Source organism: Phodopus roborovskii, unplaced genomic scaffold (assembly GCF_943737965.1).
Source record: "Phodopus roborovskii unplaced genomic scaffold, PHOROB, whole genome shotgun sequence".
NCBI classification, from domain to species: Eukaryota; Metazoa; Chordata; class Mammalia; order Rodentia; family Cricetidae; genus Phodopus; species Phodopus roborovskii.
In genome coordinates, this window is record NW_026126547.1 from 749,297 (window position 1) to 775,289 (window position 25,993).

Genomic DNA, 25,993 nt, shown 5'->3' on the forward strand with positions numbered 1-25,993 from the left:
GACTTCAACTTGCATGCTTTGATTAACAGTTTTAAGAAGGTCCTATTAGTTCTGAAGAGGATAGGATAGTTTCCTCACAAAGAACCCATGTAGATGAGATAAAGCATTCCAAATCAGTAGCCCAGGGTATGAGGAAAGGGAGGATGGGGTCAGCAGACTGAGTCTGCTGTTGAGCCAGACCATCTGAGTTCTATCCCAGAGACCCACTAGGTGAAAGGAGAGAACTAATTCCTGAAGTTGTCTTCTGACCTCCACGTGCCATGGAATGTATATATGCACAAACAGATAAATAAATACATAAACAAAGAATAAAAATGTAATTTAAAATTTGAAAAAGGAAAAATGCCTCTGTCATACATCCAAAGTACAAGGTTAAATAAAATAAATGCATTTAAGACACACAAGATCTCTCCATCACATATCATTTAAGAGGGGAAAAGAATAAATGAAAAAACTAAAAGTACTATCAACCAGGATCCAAAACACAAACCACAGTTGTGCTTTAGTCTCAAAGTGTGAGATGCAACTGGAAACAGTCAGTCACACTGGGGTCACAGGCGGGAAAGGTCATCAAAAAGAAACTTGATTTCTGGACAACACACAGTATAGTATGATTGAATCTCAGAACTTGAAGGTCATGAGGAAAGAACATTATTTTTGACAATATAAAAAGAAAAGCAGTAAAAACAAACAAACAAACAACACTAAAAAACCAAAATGACAAGAATGAATTCATAATTCAAAGGAATGTCAGTAAAAATGAAGTGAAGGGGATCCTAAAAAGCTTTCCGGCAAAACCTGTCAGCATCAACTTGTATGAACTTTGGAAACTAGCCAGGGATAGATAGCTACAGCAGAAGGCCAGCAAGCTTGGTGACATCCTACTTTGCCCTAGCCCCGCCCCACTCTCTGCCCAGGGAAGCCCCGATTCCAGTGTACTAGTCACCACACAGGAAGCAAAGCACATCTCCAAGAACTGCCATTACCTAACCCATCGAAGGAAGGGTGTACATACATGTGCATGTGTGAGCACCTGGCCATAAGGTTGTTTTCCAAAGTCTTTTCCCAGGGGAGTGTCTGTTAAAAATAATTATAGGTGATTGTTTTAACGCTTGAGGAAACAAAAGCAAAGGCTAGGGAATAAAATAACCAAACGGCTTTAAAAAGCTCTGGCATACTCCAGGCAGCTAAAAGGCAAACCTGAAGCTCAGTGCAAGCTCAGGAAATTCTAAGCTGGCCTTCTGCTCTCATCTGTATACCATCCTGACCTGTAAACAGACAGTGGAAAGCTAAGGGAGAGTTAGCGATGCTGGCTGTTGAAAGACCACTAAGTTCACCAAGTAGAGAGAGTTCACTAGCTCAGCGTAACAAAGAACATAGAACTCACAGAACTTAGTTCAGGAAGTCATTTAACAACCATATCAAGTGCCAACAGAAATCACAGAGAGAGGAAGAAACCTGATTTTCAGTGCAGCCATGTTGTGTTACTTTCTTTTCCAATACAGGGTTTCTCCATGTAGCCTGACTAGCCTGGATCTTGCTCTGGAGACCAGGCCGGCTTCAAGCTCAGAGATCCACCAGCCTTTGCCTCCTGAGTGTTGGGATTAAAGGTATGCACCACCAGGTGAGAATCTCTGCCTCCACATGGAGAAGCTGCTGCCGCTGCCGCTGCCACCCACTGCCTGGTCTGTTGAGGTTGAATTTCTCCGACTGCTCCAGAATCAAGGTCCCCAAAGTACTTGATTTCCAGCCCACACTCCTACCTGCTGTTTCTGACCACAGCCATCATGCCCAGGGAACATAAGAGTAAGGCCCGTGCTCGTGAGAAGCGCTGCCAGATCCAAGATGAGGCCCAGGGGCTCAAGGATGCTCAGGCAAAGGCAGCAGAGAAAGAAGAGTCACCTTCCTGCTCTACTCATGATTCTGGAGATGCTGTTGCAAGCACCTCTACTGCTAGCCTGCCTCAGAAGTCTAAATCTCAGGGTGAGGCATCTACAATCACTGCTGGTAGACGTGTGGCCCACAGAAGATCTGGTAAAGGTGCCACAGGCCGAAGGGAGCAAAGTCCTAGTTGCTCTAAGACCTCACACTCCTCTGAGAGCTCCCAGAGTGATCTTCTAACATGAAAGATGGGAATGCTGATGCAGCAGTACCTGCTCTGCAAGTACAAAATGAAACAGCCAATGAATAAGGGTGAAATGCTGAAAATAACCAAAAAAGATTCAAGGAGCGGTTTCCTGAGATCCTTAAGAAAGCCTCTGAGCGCATTCAGCTGGTTTTTGGTCTTGAAGTGAAGCAAAGCAAGCCCAATGGTAGCTATTACACCCTTGTCAGCAAGTTAGACCCCAGCATTGGTGGGACTCTGACCACTGGCCTGCCTTTTCCCCAGAATGGGCTACTGATGCCTCTGCTGGGTATGTTAAATGGCAACCATGCCTCTGAAGCAGAGGTCTGGGAATTCCTAAATATTTTGGGAATTTATGATGGGAAGACACACATAATCTTTGGGGAGCCCTGAAAGCTCGTCACCAAAGATGTGGTTAAGGAAAAGTACCTGGAATACCAGAAGGTGGCTGATAGTGATCCTCCATCTTATGAGTTTCTGTGGGGTCCCCGAGCCCATGCTGAAACTACCAAGATGAAAGTCCTGGAGTTTTTAGCCAAGGTCAAACAGTCCGTTCCTCAGGCTTTCCCTTCTCCTTATGAAGAGGCTTTGAGAGATCAGGAGGAGAGAGCCCAAGCTAAAGCTGTAGTCAGGCATGGCACTACTGCCAAAGACAAGGCAGAGTCTAAAGTCACACCTGGTGACTCCTCTTGCTCCTAGAGAAATCAGAGGCAGATGTAGCCATAGGTTTGGAGCAGGGTTTCCCAACTTAAAAGTAAGGAGAGGCTGATGGTTCATAGTGGGTATCTTTTTGGGCTTTGCTTATACATTGGTATTTTTCAAGTGTTTCCCTTTTCCTGCAATCCTCATTTAGATTCAGAATCAATAGTTATAAATGACATAGATCATAGTATTTTTTGCTATAAGATTTAAGTATAAGAATGTTGATAATTCTGTATTACATTCTAAAAACCCTTGAATGTTTAAGTTGAAGAGCAAGCAGCCATGACTTTGTAATGGAGGTTTCTTTTTTTGAAATGTGGGTAATTTGTTTCTTAAAATAGGAAAATAAATCAGAATGTATAAGCTATCATTTTCCCTTTTGTTTCTATTCCACTTTTCAGTAAAGTCTGAAAAAAATATACTTAGTTGTTGTTAACTGAATAAAAATGCAAAAAAGAGAAAATTTAAAAAAGAAAAAAGGTATGCACCACTACACAGGCAATTCTGATTTAAAATTTTTATTTTTTTCCTTAATTTTAAAAATATTTATCTTATTTTATGTGTATGAATGTTTTTCTTACACCAACATCCAAGAATCATATGCATTCTGGAACTGGAGTTATGGATAGTTGTGAACCACCATGTGGATACTGAGACTAGAACCCAAGTCTTTTTAAGAACAGGTACCCTCAACCACTGAGCCATCTTTCCAGCTCCCACAAGATGTATTAAAAAACAAAACAAATCAGGAAATGGGGCTCCTACATAGAGAAAAGAAAGCAATGAATTAAATCTTTCCCTATGAAGCACAGACAAGGGCTTATTTTTGTTTGTTTGGTTTTTGTTTTATTTTGTTTTAAGTCTACAAAATCAGGTATTTGAAAATATACTTAAAAAAAGAAAAAAAAAAAAAAAAGAAAAGAAAAAAAGAAAAAGAAAACCAAAGTCTCCTAAGTAGAACATCAATAAAAACAACCAAATATGAACGTGGAGTAGAGTAAGTACCTGGAAAGGGAAATGGACCGCTTAGCATTTAAGAGTGGTGTACTGCTCTTCCAGTAGCGGGGTTCAATTCCTGGTACCCATACAGGGCAGGTTTCAACTGCCTATAACTCTGGCTCTAGATCTGGTGCCCTTGGCCTACTCAGGCAACTGCACAAAAATGCACATACCCACATGCAGACACAGTAATTAAAAATAATTTTTGAGCCAGGTGGTGGTACATACTTTTAATTCCAACACTCTGGAGGAAGAGGCAGCAGGACATCTATGAGTTCTAGATGAGCCTGGTCTATAAGGCAAGTTCCAGGACAGCCAGGGCAATACAGAGAAACCCTGTCTCAAAAAATTTTTTGAATTCACTGTTTTCAAAAGTGTATCTCAGCATTTAGAAACAGAATCAGGCAAACTTGACGCTGGGTTGAGACTAAGGAACAGAAGGAAAATGAAGAAGGCTTTGGAGACACCATCAAACACACCAAAGCAGGACACACTGATAAAAGGAGAAGAGAAATGCCAGAAATTACTTAAAACAATGGCTGAAGATTTTCCAAATCTGCCAAAATTAACCTACACATCCCAGAAGGCAGTGAATTCTAAGCATAAATCTAAGAGAGCCACGCCTAAATCCAAGAGACTCAATCAATCATTATAGACTATCTTACCTGCAACCAAAACTAAAGGGAGTCCTGGCTGAAACAAAAGAACACAAATGGTAGACTAAATCCAGAGAAAAAGAGAAGCTCAACAGGAAAATATAAATGGCAACCTAGGCCCAAGCATTATCTTTTAAATAGAATGGGAGAGAAAAAGTTACAACTACTGCTGGGCTTTAATCCCAGCACTCAGGACAGAGACAGACAGATCTCTGCAAGTTTGAGGCCAGCCAAGGCCACACAGAGAACCACCCCCATCTTGAAAAAACAAAACAAAAACAACAAAAGGGGATGGAGAGATGGCTAAGCTGTTAAAGGCTAGGCTCATAAACAAATAAACAAACAAAAACAAAAAAGTTATAACTGCATAAAACATAAGTGGCAGCTCAAAGTAACAGAGGAAGGAGCTAGCTACATATGAATATTCTTTCGCACATTGCTGAAGCTGAGGAAGGCAACATTAACCTGGAAAGACTGCCATAAAGTCCAATGTAATTATAGTCCTCAGGGCTGGCTGTCCTAGTAATGGAGTTGTTGACACTTTCTAGGATTCCAGCAATTACTTCCTCCTCCAGCTCCAAGTGATCTCAGAAGATGCTAGATAGACTATGTACAGATGTGAAGGCTGATTAAAAGTAGGCTTTCAGGATGCAGCTTCCACGAGGTCTCCACCTATGATGGGCTATGACTTTATTATGGCACAGCTAAGGTTGGGGGGGGGTGTCACCCACTGCCCTGTAAGTAACCCCTTGCCTGTGGTCTGTAAGAAAGCCCAATATATTCCTTGGTCTCACCAAGCTGGACTTTGGTAATATCATACTTGGGCTTGAAATTTTAGCTCAAGAGATTCAATAAGGTCATCCACATCTGTGTGCACATACATGCACACAGGCACACACTAAATAATAATAAATAATTTTTAAAAAATTTAAATTATGTATCTGTGTGTGTATGTACTCATGTTCATGGAAGCCAGAGACCCGGATGTCCTGGGACTGGAATTACAGCTGGTTATGAGCTCCCATAGCACTGTGTTCTTTACTAATGAGCCATCTCTCCAGCCCGAAACACAAAATCTTCTCAAAAACGCAACCTGAAATGTATCAAAAGGATTATGAGAAAACCGTGACTGACAAAGACGCAATACAAAAGGCACACATCTTTAATCCCAGCACTAAGAAGTAAGAACAGGTGAGTTCAAGGCCAGTTTGGTCTACATACAGTGTTCTAGGACATCAAGGCTGAGAAGAGATCTTGTCTCAAAACATACAGTCCTTAACAAAGAAAATAAAACTGTATAATGAGGTTGCTAAAATATAATTAACCATAAATTTTAAAGAAAAATCTATTTTTAAAACATTTTTATTACTTAAATTTTTATTTTTTTGTTATAATATAATTACATAATTCCCCCCTTCCCCTCAATCAAAGCCATACCTCCACATATGTGTGTGTGTATGTACACACACACAACTTGCTCTGTCTGTTTAGTGTTACTTATATGTACAATTGGATGCTAGTTTTGCTATCATACCTCATAAGGAAAAGGCTTAAATTCGTGGGTTTTGTGAATGATAGCACTGTGTTACACCAGAAAACACTGAAACTATATAGATCTCAGCAGGAAACCTCCAAAACGAGGAAAGGATACATAGGCTGAGGAATATGGTTAGATGGAACACTATAGAAATCACTTGAGAAACATGTCTGCTGAAGAAGCTGCTGCCACACTTTAAACGAAGTTAAAGAAACTAAGGAGAGACCAAGTCTTCACTGCACTGAAACTGGACTTTGAGGGAGAGGGTACCCGAGTCCTCATTCATGCAGTGCAAACAAAACACCAGGGGATGGAAGGACAGGTTTGCTAGGGTACTGCGTGGCAAAAGAATTTGACAGGTTAAACAATAAAGCCAGGCATAGAGTACAGACAGGAGAGTGCTCGAGATCTCAAGAACAAAAAACAAAATTATCTGCCAGTGTTCTGGTAACCTAATCAGAAAGCGTGGGTGACAGCCATATTGTTTATTAATTGTTCCACTAGTATTTCATCCCAGGAGTAGGGGGAAAATAGTTAGAAGAAAAGTTAGAATTTTAAGTCCTATTAATGACAGAAAAATCCATCTGGACATGCTAATCTGCTATGAAAATGTCAATGTGGACGGAGGTTACACTTTTGCTCCAAACACAACCTCAACATGTCAGTCCCTTGATTAGGGTATCATTTCATTTGTAAAGGCCACATACATAGCAGTGACAAATGGTTGAATCCTATCAGCAACTGATCCAGACATAAGGTAGCTGCCAATGACAAGGCAACCAAAGCCACAAGGGGAAAGTTAAAAGCAGAAAGTACACGCTTACTGGAAGGAACCTCCAGGTAGAGGAACTGTGAATGGTTTCAAGTGTTTTTCCATGAACTGATGGCTGCTGAGAAAGCCATAGATGAGCAGGACAAGTGTCTCTTCTGATGCACTGGATGCAGGAAGGAAGAACATGCTGAAATGCATGGAGAAGCAAAAATGAACGAGGAACTTGGAGAGTATGAGTCTTCTCCAGAGGAAGAGGAAGGTAAGCAAATGTTGGGAACTGCACTGACATTAAAGATGAATTGTAGAAGACACAACATTACAGCTATAGGATCATAAAAGAAAGCCTGGGCTGGTGAGATGGCTCAGCAGATAGAAAGGCTTATACATAAGCCTGACAACCTGAATTCCATCAATAGTTACCACAAGGTAGCAGAAAAGTAACTATCAAAAGTTGTCAACTGACCTCCACACATGTATACTTGTGTGCACGCGCGCGCACACATACACACACACACACACACACACACACACACACACCCTTTTTAAAGAGGCAACTATGGAAGATCCCTAGGCACTGACACATCGTGGCTTGATGATGGAGAATAACTGAAAGCAAATGGTCTGCTTTTGATACATTACCATGTGTATAAGCAGCCCAGTGCTTTACCTATATACACACATGCCTATGCCATTCATCTCATCATATAGTAACGGTACATCTCATAAGGGTGATTATAGTATATCATGATACTTTAAGAGATAAAATACATATAACTATTACAGTACACTTTTAAATGTTGCCTTATTATTGCATACTGTTAATCTCTTACTGCATCTACTTTTTATATTAAGCTTCATCATAAGAATGCTGCATTAAAAAAAACATGTGGTCACACACACACACACACACACACACACACACACACACAAACCCTGACCTCTCTATCAACAGGGAGCTCCTGGAAAAAAGAGCAACAACATAACATATAATGGGGAAGCTAGGAGAGAATGAATTCAGAGAAATTTAAGTTCACACTGGGTCTGGAGGTTATTTTTTAAACTTTATTGCTTGACAGTCTTCCTATGTAGTCCAGCTGGCCCGATTCCGCTTCCACAGTGTTGACAATTTTGTGATAATTATAGGGACATACCTTTGGCCTTGAGACTGTACTTTACAGAATTTATTCATATGGAAATGCATAGATGCAAAACAAAATGTTAAGAAACACTGTTGTTTATAACAAGAGCTGAAATAACTTCGGTATAGTTTAATAATCACCCTGTTCCTTAAAGGTAGCAAAAGCAGCGGATGGGAGAGCTCTGAGTACCAAGGGTAGCCAGAAATTCTGAGCTCTGAGCCCAAAGACAGGGAAGTGTATAGGAAGGGGCACTTGAGGACAGGACCAGAGCTGCCTTAGTGGGGCCAGATGGACAATGGGGAGAAATAGTAGGGGCCTCTAAGTAGAACTTATGTGTGCTAAAGATGGGAATGCAGAAATACTCATAATATTTATAATATTCATACTTGATAATAAATGCATCTCTGCTAAAGTAGCCCCCAAACCAGCGAGGTTTTTCATGACCTCATAGCACAAGAGGCACCAAGCCAGGACAGGGACTTTTCCATTGGTCACATTTATATAGTTAGGTACATTTAAAGGCAGCTTTTTTTGTTGTGGAAATTTCCTGTAGTAAAGTCTTCCTAACTCTTTTTTTGGAGACAGGGTCTCCCTGTTTAGTCCTGGCCATCCTCAAATTCACAGAGACCCAGCTGCCCTCCCCTCCCCTTCATCCCCCCAGTGCTGGGAGCCATCAATCACATCCTACTCTTTTCTCTAGAGCAATACTAAGAAGGGAACACTGTATGTTAATGCTTTCACTGGCTGCATCAAGCTTAGGAGAATGTCACACAAGTCAAAGCCTGGGGACCAAGTTGCTATCCCAAGAGGCTCTTAGTGTAAGAACAGAGGCAATTTAGGCATGCAACAGGGCCTGAGTCAGGACACAGGTTCACTAGTTATCCAGCACTATTCAATAATGACCTTGCACATGCCTTAAATCCCAGCACTTGGGAGGCAGAGGCAGGTGGATCTCTGTGAGTGCAAGGCCAGGCTGGTCTACAAAGTGACTTCCAAGACAGCCAGAGCTGTAACACAAAGAAATCCTGTCTTGAAAAACCAAAAATAAACAAAAACCTAGCACTTTCCACTCAAAAGAAGTCAAAACAAGGTGAGTAGGAGTCAGGACTTTGGTTCTCATTCCAGTACCTTCTCAGCAGGGAGAGTTTTCTCATGTGAAAAACAAAACAAAACACAGTCTAAGTCTCAAGGGCACTGCAAATCTCTGACCCAGTGAAATGCCAGCACACTGACCTGAAGTGAGTGATCATGGACTCTGTTCCTGTCACTGCTCTGAGGGTTTACACAAGAAAGGAAGAGAAGTATGCTGCTCTTCCTATGCAGCAAAGAATATGGTGAGAAATGACCAGACCATGTCCTGCTGAGTCAGATGAAAGGCTTCATGTGAGGAATCTTTTGAATTAGAAGAACCATTGTTTAAAATTCTATATGCAAAGTAAGAAAGTTCCCATTTTTCCTCTGAAGAACATGCACTAGGTACACACTTCCATTCACTCTCAACCACCCTTGAAAGGCCGATACGCTGTCCTCACACTCACGTCCACAGAGAGATGAGTGAAAAATAGCTTAGGACGCAGCTCAGAGCTCTGGCCAACACTGAGCCACCACTGGGGAACAGAGGGCCACTGCTCTCCTGCAGTGCCTCCTCATTTAACCTTAACACCAAAACAAATAGCTGGCTACACAGGGCCTCTTCGTCCCCAACCCAGAACCAGCCCTAGCTCCATCGCCCAAGGCTGCTGCAGTCATGGCTACCATCGTGATTATATATGATGGATGCCAGAGACAAACCAAAAATTAAACACTGCTGCCAGGCAGCTGTGATAGGTACATTTAGGGGACAAGTGGAAGGGAACCAGTCAAGAAAGAAGTGCAACTCTGAGGAAAAGCCCTTAGGCATGTGGAACCCAAGAGACACAAGATACTTATTTCAAAGTTTTAAGTGAGGCTTGACAAAAACTCTTAGCAATCACTAGGAATACAATACATTTTTATAGTTTCAAGTAAACACATATCGCACACTAAACATGTGTTCCTTTATGTCCCACCCTCCCTCCTCCAATTAGTCTTTATTCCACTAGACAGTTTCACTTTAACTTGCATGCCATGTATGTGTATACATACATGTTTTATGAATGCATGAAAAATACAAGACCTACAAAGAGAAAACATGCATTTGCCTTTCTGAGACCAGCTAACTTGCTTGACCTGATGCAGCTCCAGCTGTTGCAGTTGCCCTACCAACAATGTAACTTGTTTACAGCTGTCAGACTTGTGTGTGAATCTCTATCACACTCCTTTCCCAACTCCCTGCTTGGGTCCACTCCCGAGCTGCCGGACAGTGCTGCATAAACACTGCTATGCAGCAATCCCTGATACACTGACTCGGAGTCTTCAGGTGGCACCCAGGAGCACTACAGCTGGGTCCGATAGCAGACCTGTTTCTCAGGTTTGTTTTCCTTTTGTTTGAAAAACCTCCACACTGACTTCCACAATGCTGGACTAGTTTATATTTCCACAGCAGTGTGTAAGAGTTCCCTTTCAACCCATATCCCCACCAGCAATGGTTTATTTTCTTAGATTGCCATTCCTTACTGGGGTGAAATGCAATCTCAATGTAGCTTGTTTTTTGTTTTCTTTATGAAGTTATGGCTGGCTTGAAGTTCAGAGTCCACCTGCCTCTGCATACTGGGATTAAAGGCATGGCCACCACCATGTAATTTTGATTTGCTTTTGTAAGATAGCTAGCGAAGAACAATGTTTTCCCTTATGTTTATTAGCAATACATATCTAGTGCCAATCTCAGTGACTACCAGTGACTCAGTCTATTTCATTAGTCCATTTACTGACTGAATTTTTGATTTCTTGTTGTTTAGTTCTTTAAATTCTGTATATTTCAGATATTAGTGTTCTGGTGGGTGCATAACTAGCAGCTGCCTCCCCTTCTGTAGTCTGTCTCTTCACCCAATCAACTGCTTCCTTCACTGTGTGGAAGCCTTCTCACTACATATGATCCTATTTGTCAGTGTTGGTCTTATTTCCAAGTAAAGGGAGCCCCATTCAGAAAGCCCTTGCCTGTGCCTATTTCTTGAAGCATTTTCCTTATTTTCCCTAACAGTTTCATAGTTTCAGGTCTTACATTAAGCAGACCATGGATTAATATTATAAGCATAGCATGGAAAAATAGTATTAGGGAGAAAAAGAAAATTTCCTACCATGTGGGAGATAAGGATCTTCACCAATGCAAGCAACATCAGCAGGTGTCAAAAATGCCTACCTTGAAGTTGACAGCAGATCTGGAATGCTCCCCACCCCATCCCAAGCCTGTCTTGAGTGAAGGTAGCTTTGGTCTTAGCTGGGCTCCCATGAGTGCATGGTGGACCAAAGGACCAAGTTACTGAGATGTACACTACACCTATGCTGAACATACACAAACCACCCCTTTGTTAAACATTTCTGCCTATGCAATAAAAAAGAAAACACGTTTGATGCCAGACATCTAGCATGGTAAAAACCACTTAAGCCATGTGTTCAGACAATGTCCACAGACGAATGAGCCACATCCAGGGTTAGTTAGGACTGCACTACCATGGAGATCTAAGAAAACACACACCAGAGAAGAGACAGGAATCTGAACAGCATGGTATGGCAGCAGTTCCATAACTTGGTGCCTGTGGTACACGGCATGGCTCCAACTCCCACAAGTGAGCCAGCATATCTGAAAACTATGTCTAGGAGCTGTCTGGGTTGCCAACATAACAGGAAAGAGAAACTAATTTTAATCTGGGCCTACTATGAACCCTTTCAGAGAACCCTGCAGAGGTGAGGCTCTTGCAGAGAGGATCTGAGTTCAATTCCCAGTGCCCATGTTGGGTAGTTTACAACTGCCTGCAACTCCAGCTCTAAGGGATCCAACAACTTCCTTCTAGCCTCTGTGAGGACCTGCGTTCATATGTACATACTCATACAAATATACACAGATATGCATAATTTAAACTACATTAAAACTTTTAAAGAATCCGTTAAGTATATTTTGTATACAGAGTGTATGTATGTATATATTCATGTCTATATGCACGTGAGTATGTGTGTGTGTACATTCCAGAGGTTGATGCTGGGTATCTTCCTCTATTTAGCTCACCACCATATTTTTTATGACAAGTCTCTTAGTGAACCTGGAGCTTGTTGATTCAGCTGTTCTGGCTAACTGGTAAAATCCTCAAGATCCTTCTGTTTTTGCAACTCTAGCACTGGAATTACAGGCACACAACATGGCTTGAGTAATTTTATGTGTGTGCTGGGGATCCAAATTAAGGAAGCATTTTATCAACTGAGATATCTCCCCAGACTTTAAGTTTGTTTGTAATTTATTGGCACTCCTACCACAAAATGAGATGGAAATCAACACCTGACCCACTAATGCCCCAAGGAGATGTTAAGCAAGCAACTTGGGAAAGGCAGTCAGTACCTGCCCCAAGCCATCCAAAAAAGACAGGGTGAACTGAGCCTGGTGGTGTAGGGTACCAGCCAGGCTGTCCCCATTGTCCCCTAAAAAGTCATATATAATTAGACTTCCATGTTACATGTTCTACATAACCACACCTTCATTGAAGTAAGGAATTTATAAAATAAAAGCTCAGTGAGAAGGCTAAGCTTAGAGACAGATACATCTGAATCAAAGCATAATTTTGTCTTCTTATTTATTCAGCAAGTCATCCACTCAAATAGGTATCTAGAAGCCCCATTTGTGTGTAACAAAGGAGCCAACACTTGGTAATTTAGTAATTTCTTTCAGCCCTGATTTCTCATCTATAAAGCACAGAATTGCTGTCTGTGTCTCTTGAAGATTAAAATAGGGAAAGTTTCTGACACATGCCAAACTTTATCACAATGATAATTCAAATTCTGTAATATCCTATTTGGATCTGTTACCTAAGATTACCTAAGATTATTTTAAGTGAATCCTGATTATTTATAACCATCTACAATAATGTTATTTCTGCCATGGCTTCCTAAATAAATATCATTCTCTCTCTAAAAAAAAAAAAAAAAAAAAAAAATATGTACTAAACCCAAGTGTCAGAAATCTACCTATGTTGGTAATGTCACAGCTATACATAGCTGTGCCCCATGGAAGAACCACAGGACACAAGCCAAGACATTCATTTAGTCACTGTAGCCTAGATTTATATGTGCAGCATGTGTAATACTCATCCATGCACATGGAGACCATAGGACAAGGGCAGGTGTCCTGTCTATCACTCTTGGCCTTATTCTTTAGAAACAGGGCCTCTCATTAAGCGAAGAGGAAAGCTGATCAGCAAGTCCCAGCAATCTTCTTGTCTCCTCCCTCCACAGTCCCACCAATCTTTTTTATAGACTTGCACCCGGGTATTCATACTTGTACGGCAAGTGAAAGATCTTAGCCAGTGAGTAATAATCTCCCCACCCCTGGACTTGTTTGCTTTCCCTCGGAACTGCTGAAACTACAATGGGTATCGTACATGACCTCACACATTGGGGGGTGGGGCAGGGGGAGGCACTACATGGAGGTTATATGTCTGAAGAAAAGAACTAGCTTTGTTTGTCAACAAGGGCAGAAAATGTATATATCACAGAAGCTGTGCATGAGGAAGTCAGACTGTCTTTCCATTGGCACCCTGAGGTGACAGGCCTGGCCAATGAGCCTGAGCACTAACAAGGTACATCTCTGGCCAACATCAGCAAAGAGGTTTGTAGACAGGAAAGCTTGCTCTTAACACATGTCTATGTGAAACCAGCAACACTAGGAGACAGTAAAATATTAATAGACAGTAACGAATGACAGTTCTTTCTTCCTGTGTTGTCATCTTGGTCTTGGACAGTTTCAGTGCCAAGAGCACCCACACAAATTCACCCTTTCCTCTTCTCTCTTCCCCTGAACTAAGATAAATTTCAGGTATTTATTTCTCTCCAAAGTATACACTGTGTATACTTTTTCCAGTGCAGAGCACTGGAAAGCAGGGCAGTGAATAGACAAGACAATCACTATGGCACAGCACCTTAGTCCACACTGTGAGGTCAGCTAACTGAGTTTTCTTTGGGAAGTTGAAGACAGACTTCACCAAGGCAACATTTGGATCTGCTCTTGAAAACCAAGAGGCTAGTGTTGTCTACAGGAGGTCCTGGGAATGTCTGTGCCATTATTAAGAGACTAAGACATCAAATGTGGGCTTTTCTCCATAGTATGGCTGCTCAGACTAAGAACAGGGGAACTTGAAGATCAGGTGAAAAGGGTTCACAGGCAAGGATAGGAAAGGCAACCAGCCCCTGAGGGATGAGGGCTCATACCCCAAAACCAATCCTAACTCCCTTGCAGGCAGGCAGGCCAGCTCCCTCCCTGGAGCTCAGATTGTCTGCAGTAAAGCCCCTGCCCCAGCCTGTTACCTGCTTCCCCTTCACCACATGCTTGGGCACTGGTACCCTGACCTCCAGGTCAGTATAGTCTTGTGACCAGGTGTAGTTCTCACGGATGGCACCATTGTAACTGTCCGGATTTTTCTGGAACTGCTCTTGAATCCTGAGAAAGAACAAAAAAGGTGAGATGCAGCTGAACAAATCAAAGCAGAGAAGTCCCAAAGCAGTGTTACTCCTGTGTCCTAGGGAGGGATCAACACAGACCTCAAAAACAAACAAAAACCCAGCTTACTTGCTGGGAAGGCCCCATTTTGGAGCTATGTACGTGGTCTCCCAGGAAATCACAGGTCTGCTTGCTGCCAGTTCAGAACCAGGCCTGTTAAACAGGCAGCCACCTTGGTAAAGAAAACCTGGTTCATGAGTGCCAGGTGTGATGATGAAATGCTGGGAAGAACTTTTCAAAAAGGTAAAATCTCCATCCTGCAACTGCTGGATTTCAATCTTAACCCAACACTAAGCCTCTCTTTCCTCCTAGTCAGTAAATCAAAGCCAAAAGGACTGCATTTAACTATGAACATCATTAGTAAGAGGTAAGCAGTCCTTTTAATGAGATGGCCTAAAAACCTAGTCAACCAAATCCTATTACATACCTCCATTACAAATCCGGCACATGTACAAAACAGTCTAGCCAGGAAGCAGATGTTGAAGATAAAAAACAAAATCTGTCACAAAATTTACCATGTTAATCATATAAATGCCTTTTAAAAATTAGTTTAGATTCATAAGTCTACTAAATGAGTTGAGGATCTAATTCTCAGAAAAAAAGCCTTTATCAGCCTACAAACTGAGCCAGGCAGGGAGCTGCAACACACTCTGAGGTAGGCATGTCATTCCACTCACTCCAGAAAGTAAAGCTTCAAGTGTCTTCATTTGTCTTGATACAGAAACAAGGCGAGGATGACAGGGGGAGAGGTGATTAAAGAAGACACGCTTTCCCTCACTCAAGTTTTAAAATGTGACCATCTTTACCCACTGTATGTGTACACTGTCTCCATATATTCAAGAGACATGGCCTCCAACATGGCCTGTATTCTCTGGGCCAGGTAACTGGAAGCTGTTGAGGGATGATTTGTGTCCTCCCAATGACATCTTTGAGCCCCAACCCTGAGGCCTCAAAAGTGATCCAGTTACAATCGGGCATTTAGGTGGGGCCTGACCCAGTATGATCATTGTTCTTAAAGGGGAGACTTTGGACACCAACTTATCCAGGAAAACATTGTAAAGGTGGCCATGAGGAGCAGGCAGAGGGTAAAATGGTGGAACAAGAATTGTGAGCCTCTATCCAAAGCTGAAAGGAGCCAGAAGGATCCTTCCCTACATTCTTCAAGAGTGAGAGCCAGACCATACCTGATCTCACATGTTAATCACATAATTGTCACAATCAATGAATGATGTTTAAGCTATGAAGTCATAGAGCTTTGATGTGGCAACAAAGCAGAGTGGCTAAGGAAATTAGCTTCAGAGATGATATTCAAAACTTCAGCACTCAATACCGTGAAGACCAGGCTCTGACCAGTCAGCATGGGCACAAACTTGAAACTGTCCAAGGCACTGTACAGCAACAGCAAAAACACACAGGAACTGATGATCACAGAGCAAGAAGAAGGCACCAGAACAAAGAAAATGTATATAACAGGTCCAGTATTGTCAAAGACTAGAGGTGTGGGAAAAGCTTGCTAACCCAACAAAAAAGAAAATGGAGGGGAAAAGAAGGATACATAATTTCTATACATGGTATGGCCTCAACTTCCAGGAAGAGGAAAAGAAAATACATGCATAAACAGGTCTGATTTTTGTGGTAAGAGGGAGTCTGGGCTTTTTGTTTCCTTAGGTAATATTCAAATTCCCTGTAATATGCAAACATTTCAACAACTAAGAGAAAAACAGCTATTTTAACAAGTGTGGACAGAGTGTACCTGTGGGCCCCAGGATCCAGTGGCCACCCCAGGGCCAGGGCAGTAGCCTCAGCCCAGCTCCTAAAGTCTCCTGGAATGGACTACAGAGAAACTTGGAACAACAAAAAATACTGCCCACTCACCAAGCTTCCAGGGGGTCCACCCACATGAGGTCTAGTGGCAAATACTGGGGGCTTCCACTGGCATGGGCACACATGAATGTGGGGTGGTATCTCTGAGGTGGGGGGCAGTAACAGTGGCTACCTCTATAGCTGGAAAGTAGAGAAAGAGATCTCTCTCACTGACAACCCTATTTTACCATATAAAAATAGACAAAACTATGAAAAGACTAGAGAGATGGGTCAGTGCTTAAGAGCACTTATTGCTCTTGCAGAGCAACTGGTACCCCATTGTGACTCCAGGTTCCGGGGGATCCAATTTGCTCTTCTGACCTCTGCAGGCACATAGCATTTACATACACAAAGGCAAAACACTAGCACACATTTTTTTAAAAAAATATTTTTAAAAATATGAAAACATAAATAAAAGCCATCTCACATAAAAGTAAAACCAAATGGTCCTAGTACTTGACAGAGATCTGGGAATACGCACAAAGACTTCTCAGAAGGTGGAACTGTACTAAGGGAAAGGCCCTGGAGAGTTGCTCCAACATATCAGTACGGCATGGGGGCTGCCAATCTCAGCCTGACCCCATATCAGGCCCCCAGAAGCTCTGAATTCCCATTAGGGGCTCTTTATTTGTCTCCTGTAACCTGCTAGTCTATCTTCCCACTATGACCTTCCAGCACAGACCTCGGGGCCCCTGGCATGGGCCTCAAAGTCTCCATCTACAGTAGGCAGGAAAACTGCTCCTAAAACAGCCCTAGCAAGTTGGGGGTTGCTTTTCTTTAGCACTCAGAATCCACATTCTCTTTAAATAAAGTTGAGTATTTCCAGCCGACAGTATGCAAAAATATGTGTCCTGTCAAGTGCAGTGGCTCTGGGCCCCACCCAGCAAATCCAGGGCCACCCCTGCAGCTGTAGGCTTGGGGAGGCAAGAGGCAGAGGAGTGGGGATGAGCACCAGTACTTCAGCATCAGGGTAGGAGTGAGACAGTGAGTCAGCACCCAGGTCTCACTGCAGCTCCCACTCTGTTCCTGATGAGCAAGAGAAGAAAGCTTTTGACAAAGTAAAAGAAAACACAGACCAGGCCCCACATTCTGCTGGGTACTATGGGCCACAAGCTCTAAGTTTCCTTGCAGACAGCAGTTTTGATTGCTAAAACCTTCCCAGCAGGCCTAGGCACCACAAAGTGGGACAAGCTGGGGAACCAGAATCACCTGCAATAAGTAGGTGTGGCTGGTATTGTCACCAGGAACCATCATCATCTCAGGGAACAGGAAAAAGTGTCATGCATGGGCAGGAGCCCAACCTACTTTACAGCCTGAAGCCCTGTCACTCAAAACAAGTGGGTCTCTCTGCTTCTGCTTGCTGTTTTTCAATGTTAGGTGCTGAACCCCAAACCTCATTCATGCTAGGCAAACAATCAGAACTTAACCTCAAGCTTCTCCTTCTGTTTGTTTTTTTAAAAGGTCCAAAGACAATTTGGGGTTTATCATAGCTAATAGTATGTTATGATAAAAGGTAAATAAGAAAAGGCTAAATCCTTAACCTACATGTTTTTGTACAAGATACAACCCCGAACTAGAGATGAATTTGTAACTCAATAGGTCATATGCCCTGCCCACCATTTCTTTCCCTGAGAAAGTGTGAATACAGAAGCATTTGCTACATGATTGAAGAGAGATGGAGGGTTGGCTTCCCAAGGTCACAACCAGAGAAGAGGTGGAGTTCAGTGTTGCCAGGCCACCCCTCTCCTCAAAGTGAGCCATTCTTTTATACCTCTTGCAATCAATTCTGTCCACACTATGCACATTCACAGTGATCCTGCACAATGTGATGCAAAGATCATTGACACTGTGCATGGGTGACACTGTCCACCATCCTTGACAGCCTCAGTCAACCTAGATAGGAAGAATCATACCCCACCAACCTCATGGCCTCCATTGTCCACTGAATCATCAGGAGAGGGATCATGTATGTGTGTGTATGCAATGGTCTGAAAATCTGTGTCCTTCCAAAATTCATGTGTCCAATCCCAGCCTTCCCATGACAGCATCAGAAAGTAGACTTTGGAAAGGAATTCAGTGTGTGGCATTTTGCTATAGCAAGCTGAAACTGTGTGTGTGTGTGTGTGTGTGTGTGTGTGTGTGTGCGCGCGCGCGCACAGTACCTATGTGACATGTACACATGTGGGGGTACATCTGTGGCATGGGCATGCCAAGGACATGAGACAGTCAGCAGAAGGTAGACATTTTCTCCAACTTTGAACTCACTCTCTTGTCTCTCTGTCTCCAATCAAGTCACTGTGACTGTGTGGGCCTCAACAATTTTCTGGGCTATCTGTGGCTTCAGGTCTTCAAGATATTCATAGTTTAGTCATTGGAAGTCCTCATTTCCCATTCCTTCTGCTCCTGTAAAGGACTCTTCCTTCTCTTGCCAACACTTCCCTGGCCGTGCTAAGTTTCAACCTAGGATTTACCAAAGTCCTTTCCAACTGGTGGAAATCCAGTAACTTTTCTTCATTGCCGACACTTTGTAAAATAAGACTGTTAGAAAAATGGTGCACTGTCCTGCTCTAGAGTCCTTACACTCATGCCTGCCAGGCCCTAATCCTGCTTCCCTTCCTCTGTTCAATTCCCAGCACCCACATGGTGGCTAACAACTGTCTGTAACTCTAATTCCAGAGAATCTGATAACCTCATCTGGCCCCCACAGGTATCAAGCAAACAAGTAGTGCACAGACATATATATGCAGGAAAAACACACCTACATATAAAATAAGTTTTTAGAAATAAGAAGCCAGGAGGCAGAGAGAGGCGGATCTTTGTGAGTTCAAGACCAGCCTGGTCTACAAGAGCTAGTTCTAGAACAGGCTCCAAAGCTACACAGGAAACCCTGTTACAGGGGGGAGGGGGGAGGAGGGAGATGTAGAGTAGGAGGAGTAGGAGAAGGAGGAGAAGGAGAAGAAGACCTGCCATGTGCTGTTCTGAACAGTCTGGGAAATGATAGCAATACTTTTGGTTTTGAATGAGTGAACTTAATAAGTATACAGCAAGTAAAAAGGGAAAAATAAATGAAGGAAGAGAGGTAAGCAGACGAATAGCAAACATCATCAAATCGGGTACTCAAACATCCAGCAGGAATTAAATAGACAGTCCTATTAAAGGCAGCCACTCCAAGTTCCCAATAGAGCCTTGGGCAGGACAGAGTGAGGATTCCAAATAAAAGAGCAAACAACAGAAAGGTGATGTCATCAAATTGGGGGCTCACAAACACCTAACAGAAACCCACAGAGGAAGACCCACCAAAGCAGCTTGCTAGAGCTCCCCATCAGGGATCCTATGTACAACAGTGTCCCCTTAGGTGACATCTCCAAGTGAAAGAACAGACAGCAGCGTTAAGCGCTCACAACATTCAACAAAAGTGACTGTGGCAGCTGAGGCACCGCTGGATGGAGTTCCTAAGTGAGTCTTCTCTTGGAGCTGAACTTCCAGGCCCTTTCTTCCATTGGAGGCACTTTTAAGTCATGGAAAAAAAGAAGTATAGGCTGGAAACAGTTCACCTTCTAGTTATTCTAGAAAATACATTTTTTTTACTCCTGGGCTGTTTTTAGCTGATTTTTCTCTCTGTCTCAAAGCTGGGGAGGAGGGAGAAGGGACACAAGCCAGTAAGGGTCTTGGAGGATATTTAACATAAAAACACTTGGGTCTGAACTGCAGGATGGCAACACCATTTCCAGAACCAGCTTCTTGTGTGCACAAACACATGACAATTTATCAGTATAATGTATAATACATTGGCTGAAAGCTATTAAGTTCACAAAATAAAAAACAAAACTTCAGTGGTAATCTTTGTGACAGCATACAATTCATTCTAAAATTCATTAATAAAACTGTAGGCACTATAATTAATAGAAAATCTAGAAAATAGTGAAGGTAAAATGGGATAAGAGAATCACTATCTTGTGATCAGTGATGAAAGCAACATATCTGAACTTTTTTTTTTTTTTAATTTATTTATCAAGACAGGATTTCTCTGTGTAGCTTTGTAGACCAGGCTGGCCTCAAACTCACAGAGACCCGCTTGCCTCTACCTCCCAAGTGCTGGGATTAAAGGTGTGCACCATCACCGCTTGGCTGTCTGCAGCATTCTTAAACAGTTAAGCACCAGTGGAGGGCTGATGAAGAATCTGCCAATGGGACAGACCATCTAGAACACCCGCCAAATCTCTGTGAGTTGACTGGATACCACATGCCACCTGAGGGCCCAACCTGGCAAGCATTCTTGTTTCCAAATACAAAGCATCAAATGAATTCCAACTTGCATTCCTCAGAAATGATGAGAAGCAGGAACAGAAAAAGAAAGAAAAGCATGGTTACTAAAACCAGGAACACAACCAACTAGCCAGTGCAGGGTCTGGAAAGTACACTGACAAATGTGGGATGGATAGTGCTAGTGGGAGAAAAAGCTACATAAGGGCATTTACGAAACAATCATAAGCAGACTGGTCTCAAGCGATTTTTAAGAAATTATGTTGGGGGGGGGGGGTGAGACTAGGTCCTGCCTCAACTGAATGTGCCAGGCTTTGCTGACTCCCCATGAGAGGCCTTACCCTTTCTGAGGAGTGGATGGCAGTGGGTTGGGGTGGTAGGAGGGAGGGGGAGAAGAGGAGGGAGGGGTGTAGAGGGCCATGGGACTGTACAGCTGTGACAAATAGTATTTAACAAGTCAACCCACTAGACACTGGAGATCCTACTTGTCAAAGCCGACTCGCCAGGCGTTATTGGGGACCCCACTTGTCAAAGCCAAGGTCACTGACTATGAATAACTGGTTGTTTTCTGTCCATAACTTTCTCAGATACCACTGCTATGCCCCCTAATAAGAACAGCCATGTGGTTCTTTCCACAGCCCTTTGGTGGTGTTTTATACTTGTTGGGCACACATATAATAATAACTGGATGGCCAGAAGATGATTTTCTGCTTAAGTTGTGTAATATTGATGAATAGAAATAATAATTCTCAGTCACAAAGAGAGCCTTTCACACAGACAGCTCACTTTACAGACTTCAGAGCATATTCAAAGCAGGGTGGTTGCCCCTAGAGACACTATCTGGTTTCCCCAGAGACAAATACACAAGGTCATTCTCCTAGGTATTGTTTTTGCTGATTCAAAGCCAGAGTTTGAAAACTTTAGTCTGCACATAGTCCCAGTCTCAGGCTCAAGGTCCAGCTAACTAACTGTTATTGTTAAGTCTTGATTTCCAATGTCATTTTCTGTTTGGGAACCCTCACCAATTTAGAACTACATGCATGGGTCAATGTGACATTCCTAGCCTGAAAGAAACTACATGACTCATGCTTTGAGTTTGGATAGGGCCCTGTAAAACCACCTATAATTGTCCAGAGTTGGGCTGTGAGAGGGAGAGTCAGCATAGAAGGAAAGGCAGGGGCAGGAGGCAGAGAAGAGAGCCAGAGGAAAAGGCAACAAGGCAGACACCCAGGAGGCAGGGTCAGCAGAGGCAGCAGCAATGTCAGGAGGGAGAGAGCAAAGGGCAGAGGCAGCAGGGCGGCAGCAGCCATGCAGAGAGCAAAGAGATCTTTTAGAGAGAGTTCTGAAGAAGCGTAATAAAGAAAGTGACTTTCAGATCATGTGGAGCAGATTTTGGAAGCTGGTCTTCCACGATCTGCATTAGAGAGAGAACTGTGGTTGGTATGTAAAATGAATTTAAAAATAAAATATAAAAAAGAATAAATAAAGTTCAAAAAATAAAAAATTACAACTATGTAAAATATGAAAATCATGTTAAATTTAAATTCTTACTTTCACCAAAATACTTAATGGATGAAACTGAATGGTGTCTGGGATCTGTTCTAGAAAAAAACAAATGAACAAATATGAGTGATGTGGCAGGTGAAGGAAGAAAGATGTTACAGGACCCACGACACACTGCTAAAATGATAAAGCAAGGTAAAAGTTTCACAGCTATTCATTATATTCCTTCCTTTCTCTTTATCTGAAACTCTGAAGAATTTGTCTACCATATGCATGCATGAGAGAATTCAAAGGTGTAAAGTGCAACCTTAAGAGAGAATGCTTAACCGTTTTTCAGGTGATTGTCCTACTTCACCCTGACTAACAATGTGAGTAATGCCATAAAAACCCACAGCATCCATTCATCATACCATCAGACAGTAAAACCTTAAGGATTATAATAAATAAAAGCAGCTATCAGTATAGTCTTAATTCATATTTACCTGCCAAATAGCTTTTCATATGCTTACTGGCCATTTACATCCTCTAAAAAATTCTAGCTGCATCTTTGCTGTTTTTGTTTGCCATTCCCTTGCTTTATGCATCTCTATATATTTTGGTAAGGATTCATTAATGTCTTCACAGATTACAAACATCCTTTCTTAGTTTTTAAGCTTCATTCATTCTAAAAATGTGTAACCACAACTCTTCATCTTAACATGATCAAATACATCAATCTTTCCTTTCACATCAACTCATCTATCCTCAAAACTCCTTCCCTCAAGGACCAAAGAAATATCAATCCATTATTATGCCTTTGTGTTTGTGCATATTTATTTTCATTCATGTATGGGTGTGTATGCATGTAAAACCTGTTTTGCCAGAAGATTCTCAACTTTAAGTTTTTCTTGGTGGGGAAGGAGTAGAGACAGGGTTTCTTTGTGACTCACCCTGTAGATCAGGCTGGCATTGAACTCACAGAGATCCACCTGCCTCAGCCTTCTGAGTACTGGGATTAAAGGTGTGCACTGCTACCACCTTGTTTTCCAAGAATCAACATCACGCTGGCAAAATGGCACAGTGGTTAAAACACTGGCCATGAACACATGAGAGCCTGAGTTTGATCCTCAGAACGGAAAGCCTGTTAGATACAGCACCCAGACTTCTGCAGTCCCTTGGTGCCTACGGTGCTGGGAGGAAACGGGAGAATTTTCAGAAGCTCACAGGCTCCTAGCATGGTGTATGTAGTTAGCAGTATTCAACAAGAGACCACTGAGGTTGTCCTCTGACCTCCACATATGTTTCATCACACATGGGTATCTGCATTCACATACATACACATGAGCATGCATGCACTAATACCATACATACACATCACACACACATGGTTTAAAAATCAACTTCTATACCGGGCGTTGGTGGTACACATGCTTAATCCCAGCACTCAGAAGGCAGAGGCAGGTGGATCTCTGTGAGTTCAAGGCCACCCTGGCTTACGCAGTGAGTTCCAGGACAGCCAAGTCTACACAGAGAAACCCTGTCTTTAAAAAAACCAAAAACAAATAAGCACACAAACAAAAACTCCCACTACGAGTCTATATTTACCTAAAATAAATAAAGCAACATAAGTGCAGTCAGTCATAATACGTTCATGAAAATGCACAAGACTTACATGAAAATTTAGAGAATATATTTCATATCAATATACCAGTTGGTCAATTAATATCAACAACAAAACTGTTTTAATTAATAAACAGAAGCTTGTATAGTGATGTTTTTCTTAAATTACATTAATTTAACAAGAGAGGAGCTATTCATTTTTTAGACTCATAATATATTTTTTAAACATTAGATAATCTATCTATTCCCCCTAAATACTTACCCTGAATTATATAAGCACATCAGATTTTCTGGTTCTACTTTCTTTGCATTGCAAGCAAAATCAGAAACATTCAGACCAGCTTGTCTACTTCAATTCCCTCAAAAAAGAAATAAAGTCCCAAGTGAGAAATGAGTAAGCCAAGCCACCATCACTATTCAAGACTATGGACCCCCCATGCCAGTTCTCGGAAACAGCCTCAGAAGGAAAGGTGTTGGCATTATGAGTCCAATCCTAGGAACCCCTGTAAGGGTAGAAAAAAGAGACTGACATCTGTCCCTGGCATTCCTATAGGCCCCTCCCCACTTCACACACACACATACACACACACTGAACTTTTTTTTTTTTTTAAAGTTTTTCAAATGTGTGGCTGGAGAGATGTTTCTCAGCAGTTAGGAACACACACTGGTTGCTCTTACAGATAACCTGGGTTTGATTCTTGGCACATACATGGCAATTCACACTGTTTGTAACTCCAGTCCCAATAGATCCAACACCCTCTTCTGGCCTGCAAAGGCATGAGGCATACAGATGATGATGTATAGATATAGCAGGCAAAACATTCACATGTGTCACTTATGTTTTAAGTTTGAATAATGTCATTAAAAGGAGAAAACAAAAAAGGTTCAGTTATCTGCATGTCTACCCCTAGCCAGAAGGGAACTGCAATGGTGATCCAAGATATTCAGCAATAGGCCCCTACCTGCATTGAAGCATTTTTCCCTCACCAGAATATGTCTGTTCTCAAAGCCTCCACAACAGTCAACAAACACTTTTCCAATGCTACAGTGGGTACTAACTCCCGCAGCTGTGAATTCTTCACCTCAAAACATAACATTTCATGTTTCACTAATTATGAATTAGCCTACTCAGTCTTAATCCAGACCTCCGCTTCAGTGTAAGATAATTAGGGCAAGAAGACTAAAGTCTCCAGATACTATTGGAGAATGTAAAGGTAGACTCAAGAATACTATTTTGTATATAACACCTATCCAGTGGAACAGAATAGAACAAAATGGAGTGAAAGCATGAAGACACTCCACAGGCAGGGCAAGCTTCTTCTTGAAACTGCCACTACGCAGGGATGTACGAACCTGGGAGCCCTGTAAATTCTCACTGTGACTGCAGGTTATAGCCATAGTCAGAAAGTGTGTAAACCTCACACAGAACTGCAGTTCCTGTCACACAATGGCAGGGAAAAGGAAACCCCAGACACAATCTACCAGTCAGTGGAGAGCGATAACAGCAATTACAAGCAGTACACTAAAGCCCAAGAGCATGAAAGAACAGTGAGCAAATGACCCCAGGCCAGGGCAGAAGAGGCAGGAAATTGGGGCTCAAGTCCACAGGAACTATGAAAGAGACTACACAAGGTGCTGGCCAGCAACCTACTCTACAAAGGCACTGTATGTAACAGGACAGTAAGCATACCTATATCCTAGGGCCTAGAATAAAGCAGAAGCAATGGACATTGTGAATGCCTACATCTTGATTTCTCAATATTGTTCCCTAATAAAATGAAACTTTAGGATTTTAGGACTGAAACACAGAAGACATAGATGAATCCAGAACATATACATTTTGAGCCAGAGACTAAAAGAAATGCTAGAAATAATATGGGGGAGGAGGGCCGCTGGAGCGATGGCTCAACCCAGGAAGGACCTGGGTTCAATTCCCAGCACCCATATGGTAGCTCACAACTGTCTGTAACTCAAGTTCCAGGCGATCCAACACCCTCATACAGATAATGTGCACTGGCAAAAACACCAGTGCATATAAATAAAATTTTAAGTGAGTTTTTGAGAGAGACAGAGAGAGAGTATAGGGATGTCAAAAGAGCAACAGGAGCTCACCTGAGAGCCTACACGGGCCAGAGAACAGGGTGGGCAGTAAGGCAAATAACAGTACTAAATAAAAATGCAAAGAATAGAATAAATACAAGTCATGCAGACAGAAA

General features: G+C 42.2%; 1 protein-coding gene and 1 pseudogene across 1 annotated transcript in view; one reads left to right on the plus strand and one right to left on the minus strand.

Moving 5' to 3' along the window:
- The window catches only part of Nudcd3 (NudC domain containing 3), an 88,296-nt gene that overhangs the window by 23,087 nt on the left and 39,216 nt on the right, over positions 1 to 25,993 (minus strand). Inside the window, exon 3 of the mRNA XM_051200543.1 lies at positions 14,357 to 14,489. Coding sequence (XP_051056500.1) covers positions 14,357 to 14,489 — 133 coding nt within the window. The remainder of the gene's footprint in view (positions 1 to 14,356; positions 14,490 to 25,993) is intronic.
- Positions 1,725 to 3,100, plus strand: LOC127233870 (melanoma-associated antigen B4-like; annotated as a pseudogene).